The 22896-nt window shown below is 52.7% G+C and overlaps 6 protein-coding genes across 6 annotated transcripts; 3 read left to right on the forward strand and 3 right to left on the reverse strand.

The window, feature by feature from the left end:
• Window positions 1-1459: 1459 nt before the first annotated feature.
• Window positions 1460-4070, reverse strand: COCSUDRAFT_39475 (RNA-binding domain-containing protein; the record flags this gene model as incomplete). The annotated part of the gene is made up of 7 exons (XM_005650850.1): window positions 1460-1682; window positions 2011-2097; window positions 2499-2776; window positions 3095-3278; window positions 3388-3483; window positions 3685-3764; window positions 3987-4070. 7 exons carry the CDS (start codon window positions 4068-4070, stop codon window positions 1460-1462), a joined length of 1032 nt encoding a protein of 343 aa, XP_005650907.1.
• Window positions 4071-4866: 796 nt separating this feature from the next.
• On the forward strand, window positions 4867-6594 carry COCSUDRAFT_35043 (NAD(P)-binding protein; the record flags this gene model as incomplete). Its single annotated transcript, XM_005650851.1, has 7 exons — window positions 4867-4930; window positions 5035-5099; window positions 5216-5333; window positions 5423-5535; window positions 5625-5771; window positions 5960-6052; window positions 6442-6594. 7 exons carry the CDS (start codon window positions 4867-4869, stop codon window positions 6592-6594), a joined length of 753 nt encoding a protein of 250 aa, XP_005650908.1.
• Window positions 6595-7593: 999 nt separating this feature from the next.
• On the forward strand, window positions 7594-9487 carry COCSUDRAFT_26991 (Brix-domain-containing protein; the record flags this gene model as incomplete). Its single annotated transcript, XM_005650852.1, has 7 exons — window positions 7594-7760; window positions 7865-7976; window positions 8100-8205; window positions 8317-8390; window positions 8581-8733; window positions 8986-9144; window positions 9359-9487. 7 exons carry the CDS (start codon window positions 7594-7596, stop codon window positions 9485-9487), a joined length of 900 nt encoding a protein of 299 aa, XP_005650909.1.
• A 189-nt stretch (window positions 9488-9676) lies between these two features.
• COCSUDRAFT_12117 (anthranilate phosphoribosyltransferase) lies at window positions 9677-12325 on the reverse strand (the record flags this gene model as incomplete). Its single annotated transcript, XM_005650853.1, has 7 exons — window positions 9677-9763; window positions 10144-10348; window positions 10675-10950; window positions 11264-11349; window positions 11575-11805; window positions 12098-12160; window positions 12257-12325. 7 exons carry the CDS (start codon window positions 12323-12325, stop codon window positions 9677-9679), a joined length of 1017 nt encoding a protein of 338 aa, XP_005650910.1.
• A 2655-nt stretch (window positions 12326-14980) lies between these two features.
• On the forward strand, window positions 14981-17026 carry COCSUDRAFT_46060 (DUF846-domain-containing protein). Its single transcript, XM_005650854.1, has 7 exons — window positions 14981-15179; window positions 15429-15530; window positions 15656-15751; window positions 15866-15925; window positions 16139-16190; window positions 16480-16610; window positions 16799-17026. Exons 1-7 carry the CDS (start codon window positions 15108-15110, stop codon window positions 16817-16819), a joined length of 534 nt encoding a protein of 177 aa, XP_005650911.1. The 5' UTR covers window positions 14981-15107; the 3' UTR covers window positions 16820-17026.
• Window positions 17027-17367: 341 nt separating this feature from the next.
• Window positions 17368-22508, reverse strand: COCSUDRAFT_46061 (MFS general substrate transporter; the record flags this gene model as incomplete). The annotated part of the gene is made up of 10 exons (XM_005650855.1): window positions 17368-18256; window positions 18537-18775; window positions 19070-19157; window positions 19415-19666; window positions 20095-20283; window positions 20634-20858; window positions 21414-21609; window positions 21807-22004; window positions 22117-22258; window positions 22388-22508. 10 exons carry the CDS (start codon window positions 22506-22508, stop codon window positions 17981-17983), a joined length of 1926 nt encoding a protein of 641 aa, XP_005650912.1. The 3' UTR covers window positions 17368-17980.
• Window positions 22509-22896: the final 388 nt, after the last annotated feature.

The following is a 22896-nucleotide window of genomic DNA, read 5'->3' on the forward strand; positions in this document are numbered from 1 at the left end:
CAAGTACTGTGCATGCCCTGATCTGAACAGGCGAATGCCTGCTAGAGAGCCTCGAAATGGGCATGTGGCACGGGCACAGTAAGCCACAGGCTCAGCAGTGATCACTTATATTTGCTTCACATTTCGAAGTATCTCCCTGCAACGTGACAGAGCTTGAGTGCCTGTACTTCAATAAGAGGGGATTTGTTTCCGACCATGCTGTGTTACTTGTTTGCAAATGCGCATGTCTTTCAAAGTGAAGGTGATGTGCATGCAAGCTAGGGGAGTTGGAATTGTTTTATAGATTTATAGATATGCATAGGAAAAATTTGCTCTGTGGTCACCTGGTATATGCAGTTGTGCACAGCCCAATGACTCGAGCAGACACTGCATTGTAATCACAAATGTGCAAGCGCTGATGAATTAAAAGGCAGAGAGGTGCCACCTGCTTTGAGTGTTCCGGAAGCATCAGGACATAAGGTATCTTACAAACCTCAGCAACAGGTCAACTCGAAAGCTCTAGAGTGCAATATGCCATGCACAGGACACCAGAGCTGCACAGAAGAGAACGCAGACAGTGCAAAGTGTGATGCTTGCAAAGGGAGACTGCGCGATGCCTTGACTGCTCCCATCCCCATTCTTGCACTCCAGTCCAGAATCCACGGCTCCAAACGCCCACCAGATCTTCCATATCTTGCACAGGCTTCGGCTCGTGCCCTAAGACACAGTTCAGGGTGCGTGCAAGCAGAAACTTGCCTGTGTGAGGGGCAGAAGAAATGAAATACACGCATGAGGGAGGGCTGCATCGAGTGGTTCTGACCTGTTTTGACTTTCCTGCAGTCCACCCGATGGCACAGCCCAAAATGCACACAGCTCCCCACAAGCACCACAGGCGATCCACTCTCATGCATCCACTGGAATTGACTCGTTGACTTGTGCTTCCACTGCCTGCCCTTGTGTGCCCTATCCCTGGCTGCGGCTTCCAAGCACCGCTGCACTCTGCAAGCCACTGGGCCATATCAAGCCATGGATTGGATGCACTGCCTCCTTTCTTGCATGTCATGCTAGGGCAACGAGTGGGCGCAAAATGCTCATCTGCAGACTGCAGAGCAACAGGCCTATCTGCAACGGCACTGGGGTATGGGGAGAGGGCTCGCACAGGAGAGATCCATCCCACAGCCAGCCGGTCACTCCCGCACAGCTCCCGGGAAGAATATGCAACAGCCATCCATCCATGCAATTCCCTTGCTCCAGGCACAACGCATCCCTAGCAGTCTCCAGTGTGCATCCACAGAAGCCACTTTTATGCACATAAGGTGGGATGCTCCCAGTTCCCGCTAGTGCCTGTTCAGTATGAGAAAATGCCACATCAATTTTTTGTCTTTAAGAGCACAGCTGCCACCCCGGCAACCATGCATGCATGGCAGCCTGGCATGCAGCTGTTGCATGCGGCGCCGCGGCCGGTGCGTTAGTCATCTGCTCAGTCATCGGCCTCGTCCTTGTGGCCTGCGCCATTGGCGGCCGCGGGGCTGTCGGCCTTGTCGTCGTCCATGGGGGAAGGCTCGTCCGCTTTGTCATCGGCGCCGTTGACTTCGGCCTCCTTCTCGCCGTCATCCGCCTTCTTGTCATCCGCCTTCTTGTCCGAGCGGTCGGAGCGGGCCGACACGGAGCGGCTGCGCGACTTGCTGGGAGACCGGCTTGACCTGGAAATGCAGACAGAACACTTCTATCAGACCGACCCTCTACCTACCTCATGTCTCAACAAAAGAAAAAATACTGGTGCAGGCACAGTGCTTACTCTCCAGACGGCCCACAATGTAGCTGACACGTATAAAAATTTGAGGCTGACCCCTGGTGAAAATGTGCTTGGTGCATAAAGAATGCAGCTGGACTCCCTCATCAGGACTTGCTTCTCAGGGAGAATGGTGGTGCACTGAACAGCGCTGCTGCGATAGTAGAGCGTCGCAGCATGTGCATCACGTATGTCTTGGGGCAAGTTGATGCCCAGGTTAGGAAGAGAGGGCTGCGCACTTGCTGCGGCTGGACGAGCGAGAGCGGCTGCGCGAGCGGCTATCGCTGCCGCTGCGCGAACGGCTGCGCGAGTAGCTGCGCGAGTCCCTGCAGCACACAGCAGCAGAGCATGTCAGCTCATCCCTCAAGCCTCTTGGTTTTCTCTCCAACTTGCCGATGCAGACACATGCACTGCCAAATAAGGCACGGCAAAACCATCCGAGAGGCGACCTAAAAATCATCAGATCACTCATCACACCAAGCCCTCGCCAGCCAGGGTACCTTTCAAAATTAGGAGCTCCTGACTGGCATAGCCACATGATCAATGTCTCAAAGGCCGTGACAAAATCCACCGCAACAGAAACGATACATGAGAAGGTAAGTCATGCGCCTCAAGCATCCTACGCCTGGAGCATCTGACCCCGGATGGCAGCTTTGAAAAGCATTGCAGATCGAGGCACTAAGAAAGTGAGAACCCGCAGGTGGCATCGCTCACAGCCTCTGCACACCATTGCACATCCTGAAGGAGAGATAAGTTCAGCAGTGCTGGGGCGCGCCTGGAGCGCGAGCGGGAGCGGGAGCGTTTGCCATGGTTGCGTTTGTCGTCGGAGTCGTCAACGACGCGGATGTAGGCGCGCTCGAAGGGGTTGCGGAACTCGGTGTCGTCCAGCTTGCGGATGGCGCGCGCCAGGTCCTCCGGCGTGTCAAACTCCACCACTCCCAGCACGCCGCCGCGGTCGCGGAACACGTTAACGTAGTTGGGCGTGCACACCTTGCGGAAGTGGTCCTGCGCGCACAAGAATATGAACTTACAGCTCACGCATCACTCCTGACAACGACATCAGTCATGGGCGAGCAGAGCAAGGAGACATACGTTGCAGAAGTAGCTCAGCCAGGAGAGACTAGGGGTTCCTTGTGCAGAAGCAGGGCAGATGTAAGGGAAATTTGCTGCATGCACTACAACACATGTCGGTAATGGCGAGCACGGCAGCCAAGTGGCTTGAGGGTCACAAAGCATCGCGTTGAAAAAGGCGGCTGACAAAGGCACATGTTCTAGGCAGCCTCCAGGATGTGAGGCAGGCGAGCAGGGAGCGAAAGAAATTACCTTGAGGTCCTGCCAGGAGGCGGACATAGGGAGGTTCTTCACAGTGGCGCGGTAGGCGCTGCCCTTCTGGCGGAAGTTGGAGGGCACCGGGGGCGGCGCAGCTCTGCCGAAGGTGGCGCCGCCGCCGCCGCCGCGCGGTTCATCCCTGTCTCTAGGAGGAGCACCCGAGGTCTTATCACCACCGCTGTTCCCTCAAACACGAGCATTCAACACACCATAACGTTCTACTGGCAGGCGGACCACAACAACACCCTGTAAATTGAAATGTATGAGAGAGAGAAGATCTCACGCACCTTCTGCCGCCCATGCCACCCCTGGACAGCTCCACGCGGATGGGGTTGTTGTCAAAGACATAGCCGTCTCGCCCCTTCACTGCGTCCTCAGCATGGCTGCACACAAAAGAAAAATGTGTGGCATGACGGAATGGCACATACAACGCCAAACTGATGGATAAATCATCGCCAGAGGTCCAGCAACTTCTATTGTGCAAGCCTACAACTGGCCAGAGTAGACATGTTGCTGGTCAGTGACTGCTCTTCAGCATTACAACAGGCATACTTTGCTTAGAAGCCTAGAAAGATGTAGGTCACCTTGGCTTTTCGAACTCCACGAAAGCGAAAGCAGGCGGTCTGGGTGGTAACTTCAGGTCAATATTCCGGATGCGGCCATACTGCACTCACAGAGAGATAAATTTTAGACAAAAGTTGATGCAGATGTAGATACTGGTAAAACCTAATCCACTCTGAAGCCATGCAGACCAGGATATGGTTCAGGACTGATGGATCAGATACAGTGACCTTTTCGAGTACATATCATCCCGAGCATAGTCAAAACACCACGCCATGTGCGGAGGCAGTTTGAAAAGATCAACCCAGAGGGTTTTGTCTGTCACCTTGTAAAAGAGGTCCTCGATCTCTCTTTCACGCACGTCGCCTGGCAGGTTGCCAACAAAGATCACACAACCCCTGTGGGCCATCGCTGCACCTTTCCTGCCGGCCTGTCAACTGTTCCGAGATCACAGTAAGAAGTTGACACAACAGCCTTCGGGGTTTGCTTCTTTTGCCTTGAAGTCAAAGGAAGGTGAGGCGATCCGCGCACCCGTCTCGACACTTCGTCTCCCCCGGGGCCCGCTCTCTTATTGATATCATCATTCCCTGGATCTGAACTGGACGCTGCAGCTCGAAGATCGAATCACGGAAGACTCACAACACTGAAATTTTACATTGCACTGGAGTCTCAGAATCTACAATCCGGCAGAGTTGCAGGGTTTGCTTCAAATTTTAGTGGATTCAAAGTATCTGACGGAGCACAGATGCCGATCCTGATCTAGGGAAATTTGAGTAGAATATATTCATTGCGATACTTTTTAATTCAATTGAAATTCTATTTCAGCACTGATGGAGCTGCTGGGAGGGCTCATCGATGTCGCATTTGATGTGTTCTTTCAGGTGTTGATGAGGTCTTTGTTTACAATCAGCCTTCAGCAAGATGCATCCATTGTCACGTCATCTATCTTGTGGCACAATTTGACAAATTTCATGCTTTTGCACGTCTGTGTGATGCTAGATCTCTACATAACAGTGGTTCTTGCTGCACAGAAACTGCACTTGCGGAACCTACCAGCACTAAAAGACATTGGAGGACCAGCAGATGGATGCACCTGCATTGTCACTGGTCCCACTAGGTGTGCTGTGCTCCCAGGGCACCCATACTTATCGTCTACTGCATGCTGGCATGATGCTAATGGTACTTTTTCTGATGCATAGCACATCATGTCTTGTTACAGTGGCATTGGAAGGGAGACAGCGGCGACACTTGTGCGGAGGAATGCCCATGGTGACCCCTTGATTCTCATTATGCATCCCCACACAACCAAACGGATGTATACACATACACCCGTGTGCCAGGGGATTGGTAAGGAAGTGTGGTCTGGTCTGCAGTGGTTCTGGCCTGCCGGAACGCTGAAAGGGGCGAAAAACTGCGGAAGGAGCTCTACGAAGAGGGGGTGAAAGCAGGGAGGCAACCTAGCCTGGAGGCAAGTCTTGAACTTGCTCAAAGGAAACAGAGAAGCATCTTCAATGAATGCCAGGAGAGCCCACCGGTGTTGTGCTCATGCTGCAGGTGCAGCTGCTGGATGTGGCATCTCTTGAGTCCGTGCGCAGCTTTGCCAAGTCATGGCAGCAGCAAAATCGGCCACTGCACATGCTCGTCAACAACGCTGGAATATTCTCAATGGGAGGTGCGCTGGGACCCAGGGCACTGGTCACAGAGACTAATTGGGTTAACTTCGTCAATCAGTGACTAAAGGACTCACTCCACATCTTGCAGCTGAGCGGAGCTTGACGGAGGATGGCTTTGAGGCGCACATGGGCACAAATCACCTGGGCCCATTCCTTTTAACCATGCTGTTGCTACCAAACCTCAGGCAGACAGCCAAGAGGGTAAGACATGCCTATTGACAGATTTATCCTCATGCTTACACCTTTCTGAACAATGATGCTGAATACAGTATATGCTGATGCTGTCACAGAGCAACCACAGCTTACCAGTTCGGATTGTGAATGTCTCTTCGAAAATGCATGAGCTTGCGCCGAGCATCGACACAGCCGACCCTCACTTTGGAGAGCAGAAGGCCTATTCCTCTCTTGCCGCATACAATCGCAGCAAGCTAGCTCAGGTATCCTTCAACTTGTTGCTCTGGCAATTCCAAATACACCTGTAGATTCTGCCAACAGAAGATCCTTCTTATGTCGCCATCTAAAGTTGATTTGTGTACATGTGTGTACACAAGAGTGTGCACTATGTGGTCTTGTACAAGTGAGCGTGTTGGGAGATAACAGTGAAATGTGCCTGTTCTTGCCACAGATTCTCTTCACGGCGGAGCTGCGGCGGCGGCTGCCAGGCGACTGCGGGGTAACCGCGGCGGCAGTGCACCCGGGTGAGGTCATGACTGATGTCGTGCGCTCGCTGCCCGGGTTGATGCAGAGCGCCTACCGCTTCTTCATGCACCCCTTCTGCCTCTCCCCAGCAGAAGGCGTGTCCCTACTTCCATTAATCCGCAGATGCTGAGCTCGCGAGCTGACTGCTCGATTTGCATTTTCTACATTCTATGTCACGTTGCGACAGCATGAAGGTTTGTATGTGGTCACCGTGACTCTTGTGCATGATCCCTTCCTGATTAAAGCTGCCTGCCACCAATGCTTCCCTGATGATTTACCAGCAATCATGGAGCTCAGTGCAGGTCAGTGCATCTGTTGAAAACATGCCGTGGTGCAGGAGCGAGGTCATCGATATACTGTGCGACCACCAGAGACCCCATTCTGACAGAGAGGGGCCAGTCAATGGAGGCGGACAACTGCTACTTTGGGTCAGACTGCCGCTGCTCCTCTCCCAGTAAGCATGCGCTGGACCCTGCCCTGGGACAGTGGCTGTGGAGCTGGTCTGCTGACATGGTCAAGCTGCCTGCCAAATATGAAATCAAGGCCCATTCCAGTTCCTAGCAGAAAGGGATCATGCTTGCAATGGACTTCCACGCAGCAGAGTCCCAGGCTGTAGCAAATTAAACAATAGCATCTGATTTTTTTTATGCAAATGTTGCTTGCTCGAAGCAAGTTGCTTCATGATGTACTTGCTGGTGACAATTATATTTGCAAACTGTGGTGGAGAAATTTTGCAGGACACTGGCAGCTGTACACAGGCATGTGCATAGTTCTAGGAGGTCAATAACCGCCAGTGTACTCTTAGAGGATTTTAGAGGACATGGTGTAAAGCGCACGTGCGTACAGCCGAAGCTAAGCCCTTTAAAGATGGTGGCTGGCATTGTACTGATGATTATATCATAAGCTCTCACTGAATATCAATTCTGGCATGCACGTGCTAAGTGTGTGGAGCAAGTGTTCTTCATCTTCCCAGTTGCCCAATTCCAACCGATCTGCCAGTGGTGCGCATGCGGCACTGAGTGCTGGAATTCCAAGCAGCAGCTGCAGCTCCCGATATTGCTGAGCTGCTTGCAGCACCAGGAATCTGCCAAATCTGCAACTGACTTTCCTGATGACAAAGATGCTGTGCAAATCGCAACACATCAGCCCCCAAAAAGACCATCATAGATTGTCCGGGCGCCTGTTTTGCCTGCCCAGTGCCCGACTTGGGCTGCCCAACTGCGACCGCCACCCGCTCTGCATTTCCGGAACTCGATTTCTCCGCTTATATCGGACAGAATCCCCTTAACAATCACAGGTGAAAAGACGATACTTGAGCAAGAGGAAGTCTTCGTTTCTCAGCGCGTTCCGGGACTCTTGTATTTCACTAAACAATAAGTGCGATCTGGACACTTATAAGAATTTCTATCGCTGCCGTTGAGCTAAATAGTCCATAACTAAATCAAGCTGATTGCAACCTGCAAGCTAGAAAAGGGTTTGCCATCGCCCTTCACAACAGATCATTCAAGGCAGTAGGCATCCCTTCCATAGTAACAAAGCCTCAGTGAGGGGCCTCTAATCATGGGTAAGCGGAAAGCAGCGAAAGAGGCTGCAGAAGCTGAGCAAGCCGATGGGGAGATCGCCGAGGTTGCTGCTCCTCCAACGAAGATTGCAAAGACAGACGGCCCACTCAGCTGGAAAAACAAGGAGAAGGTCCTCTTGCTATCATCCAGAGGCATCACGCACAGGTGACACCCCTTCTTTAAATTGTGAGTGTGACGAGGGGCCTGTGTTTATGCTGTGCAAAGCAAGTATGGGCAGTAAAGTGTAAAGGAAGTGCTTGGCCCTTCAGGTATCGGCATCTCATGTTGGACTTGATCCAGCTGCTGCCGCACTGCAAGAAGGACGTGAAGCTGGACACGAAGACAGACCGGATGGTCATCAACGAAGTTGCAGACATGAAGGTTTGCACCGTCAGACCTTGCAAATCACACAGCACACCACAGCTGTGAGCGTGCCTGTTGGATGTGTAAGACTCCGTCCTGAATAGACTCATGATTAACTTGAGTCATCTCTGCTTATCACAGGGCTGCAGCAGCGTGATCTTCTTTGAAGCTCGCAAGAAGAAGGATCTGTACGTCTGGCTGTCCAAGTCGCCCGATGGGCCTTCTGTCAAGTTCCTGGCTGCAAATGGTGAGCACTCTCCCTCTCTGCAGCAATGTCCACCGCCCTTCTTTGCTGGTACATCCTTAGAAGGGGTTTCGCAGTGTTTAATTTGGACTCATGTTGTTGTGTGTGCTGCAGTGCACACCCTTGCAGAGCTGAAGCTTGGAGGCAACCATCTGAAGGGTTCCCGGCCGGTGCTGAGCTTTCATGCGGTGAGCACATTCCCTTCCTTGCCCTCAGCAGTATCACTCCCTCATGCTGCTCCGCCTCCCATGCATATTGAGAGGCAGAAGCCTGCACATCAGTTCATGATTTGATCTGCAGGCGTATGCCTTGATGCCTGAGCTTTCTGTTAAAATTATTGTGACAGCTGCGATAGAGGTGTGTCCCTTTTTTGCGCAGGCATTTGACGAGCAGCCGCACCTGCAGCTGTTGAAGGAGATGCTGACTCAGGCATTTGCCACGCCCAAGCGGCACCCCAAGAGCAAGCCCTTCCTGGACCACGTGATCAACTTCAGCGTCGCAGAGGGCCGCATCTGGCTGCGCAACTACCAGGTGCTGCGGGCTGCTGTGCCTCACACCCTCCCTCATGCTCCATATCACTGCTCATGCTTGGTGTTCGCTGCCAGATTGGCATCCTACTTGTGGGCAGCATGTAGGCTGCATCCGGTTGTTTTGCTGTATGGACACAAGGTCCCACAGCTGTCAGAGGGCTAACAGCAGAGGTAGCAGTTGCTGCGCAACAGGCTCGTTTTGGGGCATTGTTTAGCATGCATGCTGAAGGGAGTGGGCTGGTGATGATTACAGGTAGTGATGACGCCAGGCAAGAAGGGCAAGGTGACGACAGAGGAGATGTCCCTGGTGGAGGTGGGGCCGAGGGTGTGCCTGCAGCCCATCAAGATCTTTGCCGGCAGCTTCGGTGGCCCTGTGCTCTATGAGAACCCAGGCTATGTCTCGCCCAACAAGGTGAGCGCTATGTCGCGACCAGATACCAAAAATTTTCAGGTATTTGTTCTCTGCAGTGCTGCTCCTTGCTACAAGAAAATGTAGGCATTACATGCAGTTGGCATGCTCAAGGCATGGAGCACATCAATTGCAGACTAGGGTGCAGGTGTGTTGCAATCCCCAGAACATCTCAAAGGGGACCATTGTGGGATTGAGTGTATGCTTGCTGGCGCAGATCCGTGCGGAGATCAAGAAGCAGAGCGCTGGGAAGTACAGTTCGAAGGTCAAGGCTCGCGGCCGCAGACGGGAGCATGTTGCTGCCAACCCCATTCCCAAGGACGAGCTTGGCGATGTGTTCAAGTGATTCATCAAACGCGATGCAAGAAGTTCACGCCAGTGGTCCCTTCTATGTTATGATCACATGTTTACAATGCTATCTGTGAACAAGCTTTTCCTAAAATGGAACTATGTGAGACTGGGACATTGCTAATTTGGACAGCAATTTATGTAATAAGCCAGTGCTGGAATGAATGCAAATTATTCGTCACAGATATCATCTTGCCTCTGCTTCTCTGCATCCTTGGCTGACTTTCCTCCACCGTTGAAGGAGATCTCCTGCCTTCCCGCTCTGCTGCGCTTCCTGCAGACACAAGACAACGCCCTGCTTACAAATTTTGCACTGTGCAATTTTGCAGACAAGAGTCGGTAAAACCTCAACGTTCAAGACACAGAAAATACTTGAAGTTCCTCCAGAGTCAAAGAAGAAGGGATGAGCCGCCACCATCCTGCCAACAGCAGCTCTCCTTGTCGTCCTCACCGGCACACTCCCCATGCAAGGTTGATTTAAAGGGAAGAAATGGCATCTTCCTCACTATCAATTGACTCTGCTTGGATCTGGTGAGTCCACCAAGGAGTAGGACATGTGGCAGCCTTCACCTGCAGCGCGTCTGCAGACGCACCTTGCCTGTTGGCAGGGAGAAAGTGAATAAATAACAATAACCACATTCTGGGAAAGCGCACCTGCGCCATGGCGACGCCCTCGGCCGGGCTGGCAGCGATCTCGGCAGCAGCAAGCGCCACGCCAGCATTGAGGTTCAGCGCGTCGGCCACCGCTCCGCGCGCGCCGCCAAAGACGTCGGTGAGAATGGACGCGTTGAGCTGCGCGTCGCCGCCGGCCAGGTCCGCCACCTGGCATCGCTTGATGCCCAGGTCTAGGGGGTCCAACCTGCAGAGGTACCCAAGTGTTACTGTGTCCATCTCTGAGACACTTGGATGCGCCCGCTTGATCCTACCATAAGCAGGCAGAGGGCGGACTCCATACAGAAGGGCTGCCCGCAGCACATACGCGAGCTGAGCAGTTTCAGTTATGGTGTCCAGTGGGATCGTGTGAGCAGGTACAACATACGCAGTACCAGGATCAAGGAGCCTTCAAGGTTCTGAGGTGAGCAGCACGTGAGCTGCTGAAAGTGCTTGAGCTTATCGCCACATAACATTACTAGCATGCGGCCTTCCCCATTTCTATTGACCAGTCATGCTTTCACAGAGCCGCACCTGTAGGAGCGGGTACCGCTGGGGGTGACCTCCAGGATCTCAGCGTCGCCCATGGGAGTAAGCTCGTCGAGGCCGTGGCTGTGCACGACAAGAGCACGCTTGGTGCCCAGGCGCTGCAGCGTGGCCGCCATGAGGCCGCTGATCGCAGGCGAGTAGACGCCAATGAGGCCGTACGCGGCAGCCGCCGGGTTGAGCAGCGGGCCCAAAATATTGAATGCTGTGCGCACCTTGAGCGAGCGCCGCACCGGCACCACCGCCGCCATCGCCGGGTGGTACCTGCACCGCAGATCGACAGCAATAGTGAAAAAGTTCCTTACGGACAGCAGGACTTAACCCGCAAGGTCATGAACCCATAAGGCCAGCTTCACCGCTGAGCAACATTGCTAACAGTGGTTTGGACAATCCTTTGACAGCTAAGCTAAGCTGTTGGAAACAAAATTTCATTGTCGTTGGTCCGTGGCCTCCTCATAAGCTTCTACATGAAAAGTGGGAAAGCCAAACCCGCCAGGCCGATGTAATTCAGGAAGGCTGTGCATAGAGATGTGGGAACGGAGCGACAGCAAGTTTTTTGTGCAGTTGTGATGCTCACCTGGGTGCAAACATGAAGCCCAAGCCCACCTCCTCGAGGCACCGCGACACCCCCTCCGGCCCGATGTCAACAGCAATGCCTAGAGCCTGCACACGGTCGCATGCTGAGAATTGCGCATCATCCTCAGCACAAAGGGGCTAGTGCAAGCTTGGACCAGCTTGCGGAGTCACTGAACAAGGCACTGCAGGAGCAGAAAGACAACAAACTGCAGTCACAATGGAACAGGGCACTGCAGCGGCAGGAGAACAACAACAACAAGATTGACGCCAACAATGGAACAGGGCAGTGCAGAGACAGCAGCATGTACAGACCTCCAGGACGTCGGCGCTGCCGCAGAGGCTGGACACAGAGCGGTTGCCGTGCTTGGCCACCTTCGCGCCGGCCGCAGCAGCGATCACGGTGGCTCCGGTGCTGATGTTGACAGAGCCGATGCCATCGCCGCCGGTGCCCACAATGTCCAGGACGTCCCCAGAGGTGGCCACGTGCACGCTCTTCTCGCGCATGGCCTTCGCCAATCCTGCCACCTCCTCCGCAGTCTCTCCCTAGCAATATGAAATAACCAATATATTTATTGTTACGCAAATTTACTGCCAGGCAAGGTGCGTCTGCACACAAGCTGCAGGACAGGCTGCCACATATCCTACACCTTGATGGATTTGCAAGATACAAGCAAGATCAATCATGGGCACGGTGCTCAATACTATATTGCGCCCGCCAGCCGGAGCCTGAAAGATATGCCGCACTTTAACCCTGTGCTGGCTTGAAGGCGTCCTGAGAATCTGACTGCTTGGAGCACTATCAAGCAAGACTCATATAAGGATGTAGTGGGATCACCTTGGCTCTCAAGAGGACCAGGAAGGCAGCCATCTGTGTCTGGTGAGCCCCATCGACCAAGGCCTGAATCAGGCACATACGTCAATATATGCTTTGCACATAATGGGCATGGTAGCAGTGTCCAGCACCAGGCATGATGACTGATCAGGATGTCCTCACCGTCAGTGCTTCCTGTGTTTGTAACTCCGTCAGATCCCTCTGTTCCAGCAAGGCCTCCAGGATCTGCATTCCAACATATTCATAATGGCACATCAAAGGGAACTCAAAATTATATTTATTTACGTGTCCAAGCTCAATCGGGAGGCAGACCTCCTTGATGTCAGACGTCTTTGGTGGGCTGGCCACTGCAGCGCTCGAGCCCCTTATTTCGCGTCGTCTACGCTTGCACGGCGCAACGTGTCTATGTCTTCCATTATAGTGACCTAAACTTCTTGTATTATAGAGCTTCTGTTGGCAGGCACGTGTTACAGCACCTAGATCATGCTGCAACAATGCCCCACTTTCAATTCTCATTGTACACCGCCCGTGAATATTCACTCAAAGTGAGAATGACAGAAGATATAATTAATTGACATTTAAACGCCCAAGAACAAAGAATTGCACCTTCATGAAGCCTCTCCTGGATCCAGAGCCTTATCGAGTGACGTCATGGAGTGAGTCACAATCTTGTGGGGCACTGCTTTCGGAAAATTTGCATCACAAAGGCCTCTTTTCAATCTTTTGTAGTGATTATAAAGGGGTCATGCTTTGCAGAACTGAAATTGCGCGCTGTATTGAGCCTCGATCAAGCATCACCAGATCGTCAGCAACTTGCTGACAAGCACGATGGGCCTGGAGTATCGCCTGCATCAGCCTACTTTTTCATGGCAGGATTTAGAAAGTGAAGGATGCTCCCTGGCCGAAAAAGGAGACTTTACAGGCGCTATTCAGTGCTTCAAAAAGGTTGTAGCTGACGAAGAAGGGCAGAGCCACGCCCACATATACGAGATGATGGCCCAATGCATGATGGAGAATGGCGAAAACGAGGAAGCTGTGGTTGCAGCCTCGAATGCTACACAATGTGACCCACAGGTGTAGCACCCTCACTGCTTGTCTTTGCAACAATCTGTAGAGCTTGGACAAGTGCATGACAGAGTCTGATTGGGTTCACAGTGGCAAGGAGGCTTTCACACCCTTGCCAGGGCCCAGAGAAATAATGGGGAGCTCCAGGAGGCGCTGCGCTCCTTCCATACATGCCTGGTGAGGTCAGACCTCATCATGCCATAGGATGTTCCTGTGCCTGTCCTACACCCAAAAAAATTTGTGCCCGCTGCACGCTTCAAGGTATACGGGACAAGTACAGGATGTGGGACGAGACAACACAAGTTTAGAGGAGAGGCGAGCGATAAAAGAGGAGCGCCTTGAAACGGAGAGCCTCCTGCAGAGGGAATGGACGAATCGCATTGCACTGCCCCAATTGTGTATACGCCAAAACATTGGTGGGGCTTTTGCCTTCGTGTCACCCTGCCACAATGCTTTGCAAACCGCTTCCGGCATACTTTCCAAAGCCTGCCTATATGTCTTTGCGGGACAGCATGCAGAGAATGTTGGGGCATTTCTATAACGTTGTACTTATCTTCTGCAATGTCAGGCGATGCATCAGGCCCAGGATGCGTTGTATGGGAGTCAGGGATTGCGCTTGCAGAGTATATGTCCTGTCACCTTGGGACAGGTGAGGCTCTTTTGCAGAACTTTTGTCTTGGATCCCTGGCCTGGGATCTGCAGGATGGCTTCCATTGTTCCTGTGTGCAAATTTGGGCTTCATGCGATCAAAGCAACAGCGCTGATGCATCCTTTTGCAACCTGTTTGCCTTCATGTGGGCTTTGGTGGGCTACTGTAGGTTCTCAATGTTCTGCCTGATGGTGCAGAGAAGTTGCGAGGCAGGCAGGTCTTGGAGTTGGGCTCTGGCACTGGCATTGCCGGCATTGCTGCGGCCCTTCTGGGTGCATTTGTGGTGCTGACTGACCGACCGGGCACCCTGCCACTGCTGCAGAGCAATGTAGATCAGCATGCAGCAGCCATATTAGAAGCAGGTGAGATTTAGCATTTGCTTGCCTTCTTGGCTGTTTGACATCTTGATGCAATGCACCCCATGTCAGCCATGCTTGCCATGTGCTATCTGGGTCTGTACAGGGGGATCTGCACGAGTAGCTGAGCTGAGCTGGGAGCGTCCATCAGAGGCTACATGCAGGGGCCCGTACAGCCTTGTGATTGGGGCAGACCTTGTTTATGCAGCAGGAGATGTCCAGCCTCTGTTGACCACTCTAAGTACTGTACGGCGTTTGAATCCTGCTTGCGTGTTGCTTATGGCGCATTGTGCACGGAGCAACGCAGTGGATGAGCGTCTATCTGAGGGGATGCGCAGTGACGGCTTGAAACTTGCTTTAGTGGCAGCCAGCGAAAAGGACAAACGCGTGAAAGTGTTTCACAGAAGAGATTTTTAATATTTGAGGTGATTTGATAGGCCTGCTGCGAGCATATTATGCCACCTGTTGATATCCGTCGATTACCATATCGATGTAAAATATCAGGATTCCGCAGCGGCGTGACCATCATGATGATGATGATGATCATGATGATGCACTGCATGCGCATGTGATGCAGTGATTGCATGTGGGCAGGGTTGACTTGAGTGCACGCACACCTAACCTACAAAAGTATGTGGCAACTGGTATGAATTTTCTGGAGGACCAGTCTGGCAAGGGCGAGATTGGCTGGCTTGCCTATTGAAGCGTTTCAGTGAGAAAACCCTGGCATATCCCCGTCATCTTCTCATGACCCTCAGCCCTAGTGAAGCTGCAGTGCAGAAGAGAAGACCAGCCTCATCGGATGATCAAATCGTCGATTGTTGAGGCGTAGGAAGCGATTACTTGGCTGACTGAACCTGAAGCTTCCGTGCTGCTGTATGAGGGGCTTTGATAATTCGCAAATCTGTCCTCATCACTGATTGGCTGTCGTTTGTAAGGCCCAATGCAGACGGGGGAGCCGCAACAGGTGGCATACGGACATCCCTGGGTAGCTCTCTTTACTGTGTTCTTCAAGGTGGGGTGTATTTTCCTTCCGAGACACCTTCAAATGGTTCAGTGATGGGTCGAATGTCCAACGCATATAGTGCTTCCTACAGAGTGTTGTGTGCACAATGCTGACTTGGTAGCAACAGACTTATAACGGCCAGTACAAGGGTGGTGAGGAACAGCGAAGGGCCAATCCAACACAGATGCTTCCTCGCATATCTTGAAGATGGAGTAGCCCTTTCAACGTAGATTAAAAATTCCCCTGACTTATGCTCAGGTCTCGGCTATCATTGTATACATCATCTGCGGCCTGTTCAGCAGCAGCTTCGTGACAAATTATGTCATCGTGGTTGTTCTGCTCATGCTGGACTTCTGGACGGTGCGCAGCAAGCAAAGCCTCTGCTTGGATCCCCATAATGGGTCTGCGAGCAATTTGTGTTTTGGTTGTTCGCTGCATATGGATCTCGTTGACATGCACAGTCATGGCTGTCATGTTCCATGCAGACAAAGAACGTGGCAGGACGCTTGTTGGTGGGGCTGAGGTGGTGGAATGAGGTGACTGATGAGGGGAGTAACTGGAGGTTTGAGACGCTTGAGGAGGTGTGCTGCCAAGATATCTGCTCTCTTTTGTCGGGGGTGTACACCACTGGACCTTGTGATAGACCTGGTGTCTGCAAGTAGAAGCAAAAACACGCTGGGGGTGCGCATGCGCAGGGGCAAAGGGCTATCAATGGAAAGGACTCTGCATGCTTTTGGTGGACGCTGTACATTATTGTGAGTGCTCTCTGACAGGAAACATATATACTGTGGTTCCAAAGGATCTGCAAAGCGCTGATGAAGTGGAAGAGAGCTGCAATGCACATGGGGAAATGAGAAATGATGGACGCTTGTGAAGACAACAAGTCATCAAGATTAGTTTGTCTGTTACAGAATCTGTGCATTAAAGCTCTGGGTCGCTTCTCACTGACTTTATGTATTGCTGTGCAGCCACTCGTGTGGCTCCTGTTGGGCATCGTTGCCATCGTCAGGCTGAAGATAGGTCAGACCCCCTCCAGCCCAGACCAGTCACAGATCCAGCCATCTTGGCCGATCAGGATTGACAGAGCTTTCTGCATGCTTTCCGCCAGCAACTTGTTGCCCTGTTGTCAATGCCTTGCAGCCAGCAGGTGGCCTTGTTGCCAGTGTTTTGCAGCTGTTTGCACAGGTTTGTCTTAATCACTACACCGCTTCCAGTTCCTAAGCACGTCCAGCAACACGTGCATCGGAATATTCCAAGTGTTGCTTGTCGCAAAGTTTGGACTCATGTTGATGTGATGTGCTGGGAGCAGACTACCTGCTTGTGGTGGTGGTGGCAGTGGTGCTGAGTGGCGCCAATGTGGTGGGCTACACCAAGTGCAGCAAGCAGGCGTCCGCTCAGCTGAAGAGCTATGCACAGCAGGCCGTCACCAGCGGACTCACGGTACGACTGACCAGAGGACGCTTAGTTATCATTCATGTATGTGGTGTGCTAATCAGTGAGCAACTATGCATGACAAACACTCCTGCATGCAGACACAGAGGTTCCTGCTGCAAGGTTGCATTTTTTAGGTTGAAGAATGAAACACAGATGGGACAGTTGGCTGATACCTGCGTACTTGTTGCATGCAGGCGGCAATCTCCAGAGTATGAGCAATACCTTGCAGGAAGTGCAAGTGTGATAAAATCATTGTGCCAGCCTCTTTCAGTGCAGCTGATTCCACTGTGAACGTCCTAATAGTATCTGCTGGACAAGCCACCTGTTACTTGTCATTTGTATCTAGATTCTTCCCAGTCTTATGCCCTTCAGCGCCCATGCAGGGTTGTCAGTGATCACATGATGAACATGTCTGCAGCTGCCATGACTTACGGACAGGATCATAGAATTCAAGGCATCAAGCTACAGATGCATCTGCTCATGTTTATTAGTCAAGATCAGCTCATAAGTAGGAACATTCATAGCATCTCAATCTGCACTAGTGCACAATCTGTACTGTGCACAATCTGTACTGTGCACAATCTCAGCAACCTTTTGGCATGTCATGGCAATTGATGCATGGCCCCAAGTCAACCACAAATAGTACTACCTCTGAGGAAACACATGTCTGCTGTTATAAATTACCTTCCTGACAGAAATCTCCAGCGAGGACCTCGAGGTCACTCAAGCTTGCAAAAAACAGATATTTATGCCCACAACACTTTCATAGCATCCAGCTCAGAAGACTACAAAACGCACTCGGGTACACCGCTATCTACTGAAATCAATAGAGACATTTCACAGTGGACTGCACAATTCCCCACATGTCCTCATCTGCTCAGTCAGTCTCCCAACAGTCAATTGCTCCCCGCAGCACAGGCATGTCACTTATTTTTGCCCATCCTTCAAGGAAACATCTGAGCTAACAGCAAGGGGCCCATACAGAATCCCTATGCTGTGAGCTGTATGTCGTGGCAGTTGTGAGCTTCCTGAGCTGCACAGCTCTACTCTTTTATAGCATTCATCCCCTTGCAGGTTATCTATGAAACATGGGTTGGATGACCCAAATCAAATCTCTATGAAAAGAATGCACGGACAAAGCTAGTATTGCTTCACACCATCTCGCGAGGTCTGCAGCTCCAATGAACGCAGCAGAGCTGCTTCTTTCACCGTCTCTGGCAAGGCTCACAATGAACAAAGGGCAAGGAACCAGCATGGTGACTAACCAATGGGCCCCTTGGGCTGCCTCCTCGATGGGCAGAGAACCTCATTCTCAGCCGGTGAACCCCTTGCGCCACTTGGGTTCCTTATCTATGGGCAAGGAACCAGCAGCATAGTCACCCTGTGAGCCCCTTGCGCCAGTTGGGGAGCTCGTCGAAGCGGCGGTAGAGCGCGGCCTGCTCGTCGAGAAGCCGCCGCGCATCTGCCAGGAAGCCGGACAGCGCGTCGACGGCCGACTGCAGCGCGGGGCTGGCTCCGGCGCCGTTCCCTCCTCCGGGCATGGCCCCCTGCAGGTCCCCCACCAGCGAGCGGCCGCGCGACAGGATCGCGTGCATCAGCTTATTCTCAGCGCCCATGCGCTTTATCAGCTGCCGCGCCTCCTCAAACTCACCCTGTGGGGCAGCAAGAAACCTCACGAGCAGCAGACAATCTGCAGCACTACCAGCTACAACCCATTGCAACAGGCTAGGATTCTGTTGAGTTGCCAAAAGCCTGGTGAGGACTGCCGCTTTCTCCCTCCATCTGAGAGCAAATAGGAGATCAATCCACACATCACCGCGGACACGCACGATTAGCGACTATACTCTTACATAACTCATACCACCACATCTGATGGACGCCCATTGCGCAGCTGCACATTGCCTGTCAGGTGAGCCAAGGGCAGGGCATTACCCGCAGCCCGCGCTTGGCCCGCTCGGCCTTGGTGACCTCGATCACTTTGCTGTACAGGTGCTTGGTGCGCCGCCACAGCAGCGTCGAGGTCAGCACAGCGCCCAGTGACAGCCCTGCATTTATCAGGAACACCGCCTGGAAGCAGTCCGAGCCGAGACAGGTCAAGCCGGTGTCATGATGCCTGTCCATCGCGCGCTCGTACAGGGTACCTGCCAGATATGTCGCCTGCACATAGCTGCCTGCACGCAGACACACATTAGAGTCAGGTAGCTGCCTGCATGCTGACAGAGATTGGTTATCAGGTGCGAGCAGATCTGGGCCTTTCCATTTGAATTTGGAGAGCGCCTAATGAATTTCACTGGGTAGATGCGCAACCTGCATGGCAGGCTACTCAAGGGCAGGACACAATGACTGGGGGCCCGGAGGAATAGCGCTGCAGACACCAAGACTAAGTATGCGCTGTTTGCAAGCTTCATGTGATATAGAACACAAGGTGTGTCAGGGAGCTCGGCAGAGGGGTGCAAGGCACTCACAGACTGCAGGGCCCAGCTGCAGGAGGGAGTAGTTGGTGGCCAGGTTGCGCAGGCCAAAAATCTCACTCGCAATGGCCGGCACAACACCCTGGAAACACCAAACAGGCCACCTTTGGGATTTGAACACAGAAAAAGTCCATAATTCTGTGCGTGCACAAATGAAGCAGACCGATGCATCCCACCTTATGGAGGAGACCCTTACAAATGTGCCTTGTAGCATGCAAGATAATTCCTTCCGTACGAAGCATGCATGAACAAGCTTCTGAGACTGAGAACACACACTCTAATGTACTGCATTGAGCTGCGCAAGCACCTTGACAATATCGTGCTGTCCTAAGGGCGCACCTGGAAGCCGCCGAATGCAAAGCCGGTGACGGCGGCGGAGATGCCGAAGAACTCGAGGCGCGCGAAGGCGTTGAGGAGGCAGGCCACAAAGGTGAGTGCTGAGAGGAAGATGAGGCTGACGGTGCGCGGCATGTCACGCTCGCTCATCATGCGGTCCGGCAGGAAGCCGCTGCAGAGGCGGCCCAGGCAGTTGGCGATCGAGTACACCGACACAAACACCGCCGTTGACGTCCCGCCGCCCAGCGCATCCACCTGTGTTAGAAATTTGATCTTAATTTTAAACATGATAAGGTTCCGCAATGCGTATCACTGATTGAAAATGGGTGCGATATGCAGGACCGCATGTATAACTGATCGCCGCCATCAGACCAGTAGTGTGCACCAAATACTTTGGGAGGGATGCCACTATCTCTCATTTTTGACATGTATCGCTGGGCGAGTTGCACAGAGCTGAAGCGCAAGCTCCTGCTGCAGCGCACATGCAGACAAGCACCTTTCCCAGACCTTTGCCCAGATGCAAGCAGAATGGCCGGGCAGACCTAGAGAGGAGGATGTGGAGCCTCTTCTGGCAAATCTCCACCTTGTTGTGTTTGCTTGTAAGTTCAATATTTGCTCTAATCGCCAGGCATTGCTGGCATCTTATTGCAACTTGAGGTTAAGAGTCAGACTTGGAGCCGCACCATCTGAGCTGTGTTGTTGAGCAGAGTCAGGCCGGCGCCGGAGCAGACGGCGCTGCTGAAGAAGAGGTACCAGAAGGACTGCGAGCGCAGGCAGCGCGCCGGCGACTTGTCCCGGTAAATGTTCACCGGCGAGTCGCTCGCATCGTCATCCGCCAGGAACGGCTGCAGCTCCGGCGGCAGATCCACCGCCTGAAGATGACAAATCACTCAGGACATGTGCAGGACAGACATGGCGCACAATCTTGCCACGCGCCTGAGCTAGGAAACGCGCCGCACTGCACTCTTGGTGTACCGGCAGCTGCTATGCGCGAAGGAAACATTGCACTTGAGCATGCACTGAGAAGCATCGGAAGTAAAGCATCCGTTGGAATACACAAAGGCGACACCCTTGACAGGTGAGGGGAGAGTGCACACCCTCTGCCGCCTCCGTGCCGCAGCATGCCCGTCCATGGCAGGAACATAATCGTGCGCATCAAAAGTGGACACGAAGAATATACTCTTAGCTACAAACGTGGCCCTTGCGTAGGGGGTCTGCCCACCTCCTGCTGCACCTCGGGAGGCGACAGGTCGCGCAGGCGGCGCGAGCGCAGGCCACCGAAAATGATGGGGATGGCCAGCATGGGGAAGAGCAGCGTGGCGTTGGCGCCCGTCATGAGCACGCCGCCCCAGAAGTCGAATCCCTCCGAGTTGCGCGCGAGCGCTATGACCGCCTGGTAGGCCGCCAGGCCCAGCACGGTGGTGCAGGCCAGGTGGAACGCGTGGGACTGCCCCCACGCAGCCAACTGCTCAGCGGACACAATCAGCATGCACGCCCCAGAAAGGGTCCATGCATCCCGCACAGCAGTGCATGCAATGGTGAACAACCAGCATGCATGCCCCGAAAAGGGTCCATGCATCAGAACAGTGTATACCTTTTTCTAAACGAGGGTGAACAACCATCAATGATCGGGCTCTACTAGCAGCCTCAATTCGGGATTTCAGCATGCACGCTCCGGAAAAGGTCCGTGCAGTGCATTGTATAATTAAATGAAGGAAACGACCACCGGCAATCAGTATGCATAAGGGCCAGGGGAGGGGCGCATGGTTTGGGTCCGTGCAATGCACTGCATAATTGATATGGAAGAGGGTGATCAACTATTGACAACAAGACAAGGCAAGCTCAAATCCTGGATATCACAAATGCATACATCAGCAGCTGCAATGGACCAAAAGAGTGCTTGTTGGATCAGGGTACAAGATTGTACGTGGAGCAGTCGCAAGCATGTTGTCTTTTCGCGTCTATGCAGGCCAAGCAGGAGCAGATGCTGGGCGCATCAAACCTTCGTGTGGGGCTCCACTTGGATGTAGGGCACGTAGTTGACGAAGCATGAGCACGTCAGCACAATGGCGCTGGGCACAATTGCCAGCATCATCAGGAAGGAGACAGCGTCCGGGTCCAGAAAGGAGACATACACAGTCGTGAAAAACGACCCGCTCAGGCCCAGGAAAGCCTTTAGAATGCCAATGACAGTACCCCTGCACAGCACAGCATGCCCTTGCTGCTGCCTGACTACACACACAAAAGTGATGCATGCCTGGGGTGGTTGTGCAGGGAGTGCATAGAGGACTGGTGCAAGTGCATGTGCACAAGAGATTATAGTGATGTACGGGACGACAAATGTGCAGCAACGGTTGCCATGACAGCAAAAGATGCATGGTGGGGTATGCTTCACCTCTCTGTATCAAAATTTCGAATGGAAGTCACCATGCTGCCGGTCTCAAACCAGGTCTGTGCGTTGCAGGCAAGGAAGGTGATGGCAAGCAGGGCCCAGTAGGGAAGCTTGATGTTGCCGTGCGCAGCTGCCCACAATGTCATATAGCCCACAAAATGCATGCCCACACCCACCCATACAGTGGCTCTAGGACCAACCCTGCGCAGCAAAGGGATTGATTGCTGTCTCCAATATGTCTGCGTCCAGAAACACATGCAAAGTGATAGAACTGACAGTGTCATCTCCGCTTTTGAAAGGGCATGCTTCGCACCGGTTCATGCCTCGAGTCCAATCGTAGAACAGGCCTGCAAAGATGGCCAGGTAGCCTCCAATGTTGCCAGCGGTGCCTATGCCAGCTACTTGAAGCTGGCTCAGCTGATATCTTTCTTTGATCGTGGACGACCAGATCCCATCTGTTTCAAGGACAAACAATGAGATCTCAATAAATACTTGCAAGGAACGAAGTAGCCATCGATCAAGGATTTTCATGGATGAAGCGTTAGTATTGTGCTTGCATGTGCAGTCTAGGATCAGGTACTCACAAGAATACGACAGCCCAGCACAGAGCATGATCAGGGCAGAAGCGGAGAAGGTCAGCCATTTGCTCCAGTAGAAGCTCTCCCTTATATTCACTGGCAGCACATCGGATTGTGGAGGTGCCATCGAGGGCCCTCGTGCCCCGCGGCCGGTCAGAGACGACCAACGTCGTGTGGGATCACTGTTGGGCACCTCATACACCTCATCGCGCCCACGTGCAGTGCATATACCAGGGCTGATTCAAAGTGCCTGATCTACAGAATGCCACCGAATTGCTTTTGATTTGGGCACTGGTCTTGAGTAATATAACTCACAGTGAAGCATGCTTGAAGCAGAACATCGAAGGACAGTTACGTGGCCCGTTGCCTTGACACTGCAATGCATAAGACTATCTGTTGATTCTCCACCACTGAACTATTATTGAACCTGGCGTTAGTATCCTATCAGGAAATTTCATGCTGATGATGGATGTTGACTGTGCTGTGAGAGGGGGGACCCGACTCCACTTGACTCG

This window comes from Coccomyxa subellipsoidea, assembly GCF_000258705.1.
Source record: "Coccomyxa subellipsoidea C-169, whole genome shotgun sequence".
Lineage (NCBI taxonomy): Eukaryota > Viridiplantae > Chlorophyta > Trebouxiophyceae > Coccomyxaceae > Coccomyxa > Coccomyxa subellipsoidea.

Bases quoted from the DNA above. Each gene is read 5' to 3' on its own strand.
- COCSUDRAFT_46060 (XM_005650854.1), top strand. From the start codon at position 15,108: ATGCAGACGGGGGAGCCGCAACAGGTGGCATACGGACATCCCTGGGTA. The intron at 15,180-15,428 runs GTGGGGTGTATT...ACTTATGCTCAG, and splicing joins TCTTTACTGTGTTCTTCAAG to GTCTCGGCTATCATTGTATA. The intron at 15,926-16,138 runs GTGAGTGCTCTC...ATTGCTGTGCAG, and splicing joins GGTGGACGCTGTACATTATT to CCACTCGTGTGGCTCCTGTT.